Consider the following 7,120-nt stretch of genomic DNA (forward strand, 5'->3'; position numbering starts at 1 on the left):
ATATCTTCTTATATAAAATAGACCTCTGTGTGTGTATGTATGTGTATCTGTGTGTGCGTGCGTTTACTTTTCTCGTGAAAACAACTGCGCGAATTGCTTCCATACTTGGGATGCATGAATAATTTGATCCCGAACACATAATAGGGTCTTCAGTTTCTTTTTTTATTAAAGATAAATAATATTGCTTTATATATATATGATTCACTTCTTTAAAAAGGTTTCTTAATGTCAACTTCGGTATTGAAGTTTTCCGTTTTCATTTGCAAAACCTTTCACTCTCTATTTTGAGGTTTTCAAAGTTTAATTTACAATTTGCAAACAACTACGATACATTACTGAAAGAAATATTTACTAAGTTCACAAATTTAAATATTCGGTACAAGAGCTTTTATTTATACAATATTTTTCACTTCATGTTTATTTCAATCATTGTCTGCAATGTTCTCCTCCCCCTCTCTCTCTCACACACACACCCGTCAGTCACACACGCACACGTGTGTTTTTGTAAGTACGTTTGTATACATTTATGTATGTGTGTGTTTGTGTGAGTGTGAGAGAGAGAAAGAGAGAGATAATGAGACAGTCAGTCAGTCAAACGGTGTGTTGTCATGTATATGTACATACATAAACACATATGCATACATCTTTTTTTTGTATATATGTGCGCGTGTGTGTCAGAGAGAAGACACAGAGAGAGGCTGATGTCTAAGTGGCATTCACTCTCTCTCTCTTTCTCTCTCTCTCTCTCTCTCTCTCTCTCTCGCTCTCTCTCTCTCTCTCACACACACAAACGCTCATTCATTTCATCTAAACAAAGGTTTAAATGCAACATGCACTCTTATGCAGAATGGCAGTCAGCAGATAATTAAAAATGACGAAGACGCACTGTATGACAGAGGAAGATACATCTGTACCAATGAGGCTTTTGGGCGCATCTTCAGTTTTCCCATTCATGAGAGGCAGCCAGCCATCATTCATCTAAGCGTCGATCTAGAGAATGGCCACAATGGTATTCTTTACAAAACAAACAGCCTTGCAACAAGCACTTTCTCTAAAAGAATCTACCCTTACTGCCTGTTTTAAGTTGTGTCAAGTAGATGAAGATGCAAGAAAACTCTCCACCCACAATTACCCAAGCGTTACACCTGGAGAAATAGTTTGGTTGTCGATGTTATTTAAGAGTGCTGTGGATTAATAATTCATCAAAAATATTTTTACCAATTGCAATATCTATAACAGTAAAGGTTACATCGTTTGGTGTCGAGCAAAATGTTTTGAGGTATTCAGCTGCGTCCTTTTGTATCCTCGGTTCAAATACTGCAGAGATGCAATTTGCAATTACTCCTTCCAGGGGGCGATACATGGCTACCTGTTGGAAGGTAAATTTAAATATCATCAGCCAAAATCTAGATTTGTGCCAATGTAAGAAAGAAATCATCAATTACTAAAACTTGTATTAGAATTTACATGTGCATGTTTGTATGTATATGTGTGTGTACATATATGTGTGTGCATGTGTGTGTAGATAGATAGAGAGAGAGATATATATAAAACACACGAGCATGTGCATGAAATCTATATAAATTCTCTGACTTTATGCATATTGATGTATATAAATGTACACACACACACACACACACATATATATATATATATATATATATATATATATATACATATATAAATATGTGTGTGTGTGTACTCTGTGTTAATCTCCATGATTCTATTGATTAAGCTAATTTTAATCTTTTTTTTCTATTGATTTGCGGCAATAGATCGAGTACCTCTAACGTCAATAATCCAATTTTGCATGATCGCGAAAGGAAGAAACAAAGAAAAATTGTGTATGCGCACCCACACACACGCACACACATGCACGCACGCACGCGCGCGCGCACATGCACACACACACACATACATATATATATATATATATGTGTGTGTACTTGTGTGTGTGTGTGTGTGTGTGTGTTTGTCGTACGTACACACGTGCTTATGCGAGTGTATGCAAGAATGTTCTTAACGAACAGTTACTAAAATCAATTAAAAGCTAAAGCGAATCACATCACTTTTCGAAATCGCATTTCCTGTTCGAAAAACTGATGTTTGTAACGTGTTAGAATATATACGCTGTTCAAACAGCAACTGCATCACCATCGCCCTATCTGCATTAAAAGCTTGTGTAGTATTCCCATCAATTAGATTTCATTGATTTTCATCCTCAATTAAATGCAACAGTAACGATAGATTTCTGCCAAGCTCTTACAAATCAGAAAGAAAAATTAAATTAGCCGTAACTACTAGCATCAATCTTCTAGAGGAAGTAACGGAGTTAAAACCAGTTTAGTTTCTTATATAATTTACAAGCTATCTAATTCATAGCCGGACATCATGCAACCGATTTTCACAGAATGTGCACCGGAGAAATTAGTGGATAAACATGACTTTAACAAACTGTTTTCTCCAGAGGATAGTAGTTCAGTATGTAGTAAGCATGTATCTGAAACTGTGATTGTTACAAAGATGTCATCAAAATTAAATGAGATTTGGTATATTCCATAACAGAGCAGGTTTTTTTTATGTTGGTTTATTTTGTATTTTTTTTTTATTTCTATAAAAGTATTTGGCTAACTTATGTTTAACTTAGCTCACTAATTAGACACGCGTGTTTCTGCTTTCTGTGCCAGACAATTTAAGACCACAATCAATTTTTTTTTTCACCTTAGCAGATGTGCTGTGTGATAAAACGGTTGCTTCTCAACCACATGGTTCTGGGTTCAGTGCCCCTGAGTGGCACTTTGAACAAGTGTCTTCTACTATAACCTCAGGTCGACCAAAGCCTTGTGAGTGGATTTGGTAGATGGAAACTGAAAGAATCCCTTATTTATTTAAGGGTGTGTGTGTGTGTATGCGTGTGTGTGTGTGTGTGTGCGTGTGTTGGGTATTTCGGTGGGTGTGTCTTTATGTCTGTGTTTGTCCTGCAACCACCACTTGGCAACCGGTGCTGGTATGTTTACGTCCCCATAACTTAACTCGGCAAGAGAGGTTGATAGAATAAGTACCAGGCTTTAAAAAATTAAGTACCGGAGTCGAGTCATGCGACTAAAAAAGTCTTCAACGCGATGCCCCAGCATGGCCGCAATTTAATAATTGAAACAAGTAAAAAATAAACGATATAAATCATTAAGATATATTCGAAACAGCATGAACATCACGACTCCGATTTGATTTTTCTCTGATGTCAGTCAATTCGACTAGTTAAGCATGAATGCATCAGTAGTTTAGAATTGGTCTAGCTGAAAATTTATGTTCCGAATTTGTCTCATTTAACTCTTTTCTCCTTTACATAATCTGCCTACTTACTGCCAACTCTAACAGTTGCAGATCTGCAGTTTTTGAATCAGTTTTCTCCTTTCTGGTTTTGAGAAACCTAATTTCTCAAAATTGGTGTTTAGGTAGTTTGTTACATATCCCAGGGCCCCAATAATTACAGGTATAAACCTGAACTTGTAATCTGGATAGAGTAACTGCAGATTTCTCAGTAGTTCAGCGTAGGTGTTCTCTTTTTCACTGATCTTCAGCTTTGTTAACATCTACTGAGCATCTGATTTCCACGACTGTACACAGTTTCTTTTCTCAATCCCAAATCATTAAATCAGGTCTATTGTGTTTGCATTTTATTGAGGTTTTCACTGGGACATTCCACCAATACTCTTTTTTATTATGAGTGGCTATGGCTTCTACCATACTGTGGGTTCTTATTTCTTTGTCCTCGAGGTTATCCTTCCGATGGATTTCATTATATAGTGTCCTAGCTACAACATCATGTCCCATCGGTAGATAATACTGTGATGACATTTTCGGACAACTGTTTATGATGAGTGTGATATCTTCGATGTTAGCTCCACAAAGTCAGCATTGCTTATCACATTTTACTGCTTTTCCTGCATCTCTGTCCCCTTTGTGCATCAAGTATCTGGTTGATATTTCCTGTTCCTGAATTGCAAAGGCATACCCTTCAAAGTGAGAACTAGTAATCCGGTTGTTGGTCCATATGTATGTATATATTTACGTATAAGTCCCTGTCATTGTTCTAACAATTTAGCCAAACATCTGCCTGTGATTAGCTCCACTTTATTTATCGAACCCAAAAGGATGAAAGACAAAGTTAACACAAACAGAATTTGCGTTTAGAGCAGACTCAGCCCATTCATTGCCTTCGCCAATTCGCCCGTTCCCTTTCATTCACTTAGTTTGTTTCAAAATACTACTTATTTCAATTACCTACAGCCCCTCATTCTAACTACTTATTAAACAACAGCCAATTAAAACCCAGAACAAGGCTACTTTCTAAAATTTCTTATTGCGGAACTAACAAGTTTTCTCAATCTTGAGCAGTATCATTTTGATTCTCTACAAGATACACACATAAGGTATTTCTCACACATATTCAAATTCTAGGTTTCATTCAAACAACAGGTCGTCCAGCTGATAAACAAGTCCTCACGCACCAGCTCGCTCTACAGTTACAGCAGTCTTTTCTTTTCCAGCTAAGTGTATACCATCCTTACATTATCACCATTCAATGTATTCCCCTTTCTTTCATACGTCTGATCCACTGCATTTCATTTTATTTGATCTCATATTAAACTTGTAACCAACATATTTTTCTCAGAACAGCATCAGTCTGATATTTCCTCTTTCCCTATCGTTTCCCTTCGGCCATTAACCTGATAGAATTCAAAGCAAACCTTACCACATTTACATCACTTAGTTATTTCTATTTCACAGCTTTGATTGCTTGAAAAGCTTTTTGAGTATGTCTCTTTTCTTCATACGAGCTATTATAATAAAGTTTTATTCACTGAAACTGTTTCTGTCGTTTAAATGAGTAGTTTATCATTTTGAGGGTTTCTTTCGTTATTCTTTTGTTTCCGTTTGATTTCTTTTATTTTTTGTTGTTTTATGTGTGTGCTTTTCTGGGGAAACTTCTGTTCATTTATGCAGTTCATTTATGTTTTGTGAAAGAAAAAAAAAAACAAAGAAATAAATATTTTATTTCTAAGACGTGGACAGAATATAGACATTAGGAATATGCAATTATTGTCTGCTGAACTCACTAGAAACTTTTATATTGGAAAGTACGATGTTTATTTATTTCTAACTATGTAACAGAACGTGAATATGTATGTGTAGAAATGTAAGAATGTACGTGTTGTTTGTATATCGTTGTTTATGCTTATAACATCGTATATAAATGTGTGTATGTACTTCTGTATTGTTTATTTTTGAACAATTATATATGGATATAAATGCCTGATTGATTGACTGGCCACCTGTCAGTGAATCGTCTGCTAGCATTGAAAAGATATTAGTCTCACGCGGGAAATAATCTATACTCGAAGTTTTGTTGCTAACGCATTTGGCAGTTATTTAACAGATTTAATGTTATCATAAACACCATTCTGTAAAAAGATGTTAGTTCTTTTATTCCAGTGTATATTCAATTTAGCCATTTAATGTCTAGACACAAAAAATTGTAGTTGCCCTTAACTCTGATCTTCAAATCCCTGTTGTCTCTACAAAACGGGGGAAATATTTCGAATTACTTACGTATTCTTTTCTGTCATTTATGCATAAATCCCTATATATGAATACCCACTATTCTTGCAGATCCCTATCACGATGTCATGAGTTCATGTTTCTCCTACAGATGTATAGAGATATTTCGGAATACTTCACCAATCCAGAATTCTGATTCTGTTTGTATGTTTTTTCTTTGAGCATTATTTAAGTTCTTAAGATAGTTAAAGCCAGTCAGTAACCAAGCAACAAAACTTTTTGAGCTAAGAGAGTTCCCGGTGTTTCTAAATATGTGGTTGAGTTGGTATGTTGGATGAACTGTCGATGCATACACCCAAGTGTGTGCATCTATTCATATAAGAATTTCATATGGAGGATTTTTACAATGTCTTAAAAATCATTAGTGCCCCTAATAGAGTGGATTTGGAGAATTTTCATCAATTTCTTTTGCCCTTACGCCGTGAAACCGGGTATTTCTAGATTTTTGTGAAAATGTGCTGGTACATAGCCTAATACACCTATGATGAAAGGTACAGATGATAATTCATAGTCAGGGTATGAGAGTCGTGAGTTCTACATTAATTCGCCATAAATGTTCTCTTCTTAGACTTATGATTGTAGATTCACATCTGCTGGCCAGCTGACCTCTACAACAGTGTATGACATTTGTTCCCTGTCCCATAGAACAATATCATTTATGTATGTATGTATGTATGTATGTATGTATGTATGAATAAATGCTCTCTTTCTCTATTTTTTAATTTTGACCGGCTACCTACTTGGTAGCAAGGTTATGAGGGAAGCATCTTTTTTTAACCATCATCCTTTCGATCTTAAGATGGTATTGCAGAGTTTTATACAGGGTGTCCACAAAGTCTGGGTACCTGGAGTAAATAAAATCATAACATAAACAATTAAATATGAGAAATAATAATTTCTTAAAGTATGTGTTAATCCCTATGTGGGTACATGGAGTAAATAAAATCATAGCATAAACAATTAAATATAAGAAATAATGATTTCTTAAAGTATGTGCTAATCCTCATGAACCCAGACTTTGTGGACACCCTGTAGTTCCAGATATTGTGATCATTGAAGCGTATGAATTAAGGATTTGCGTTCTCTCTTCAAGATACCAAGTTCAGCTATACTTTGCTCCAGACTGGTTGGTACGTATACTGTTGCTCCAATAATAATAGGTATGAAACTGAAGGTGTATCTTGGGTACTGGATTTGCAAACTCCTTGTCAATGGTCCATAGATGTCTTCTTTCTCTTGTATTTTTCTAACGACATTGGTGTCCAGAGGGCAGTTAGAACTTTTTTTTCTTTGTGATTCCACACAACAATATCTGACCGGTTGTATTTTAACTTGGTGGCTGTTTTAATTTTTAATTTCCAACAATATTCTTTTGACCCATCAGTCTCAATATGGTCAGCTTCGTCTGACGGTGCTTTTATGTATGTATGTATGTATGTATGTATGTATGTATATATATGTTAACACCCCAAGTTGAAACACACATGTATACACACAC

The 7,120-nt window shown here is 35.5% G+C and overlaps 1 protein-coding gene across 2 annotated transcripts in view; it reads right to left on the minus strand.

Annotated features, from left to right (window-relative positions):
- Positions 1 to 372: 372 nt before the first annotated feature.
- The window catches only part of LOC128249403 (uncharacterized), a 63,072-nt gene continuing 56,324 nt past the window's right edge, over positions 373 to 7,120 (minus strand). For both annotated transcript variants that reach the window (XR_008265512.1, XM_052972939.1), the window contains exon 3: positions 373 to 1,369. Coding sequence is in view for 1 of the 2 variants with exons in the window: in XM_052972939.1 (XP_052828899.1) it covers positions 1,311 to 1,369 (59 nt within the window). In the remaining variant the exon portion in view is untranslated. The remainder of the gene's footprint in view (positions 1,370 to 7,120) is intronic.

Source organism: Octopus bimaculoides, chromosome 1, assembly GCF_001194135.2.
Source record: "Octopus bimaculoides isolate UCB-OBI-ISO-001 chromosome 1, ASM119413v2, whole genome shotgun sequence".
In the NCBI taxonomy this organism is placed as follows: Eukaryota; Metazoa; Mollusca; class Cephalopoda; order Octopoda; family Octopodidae; genus Octopus; species Octopus bimaculoides.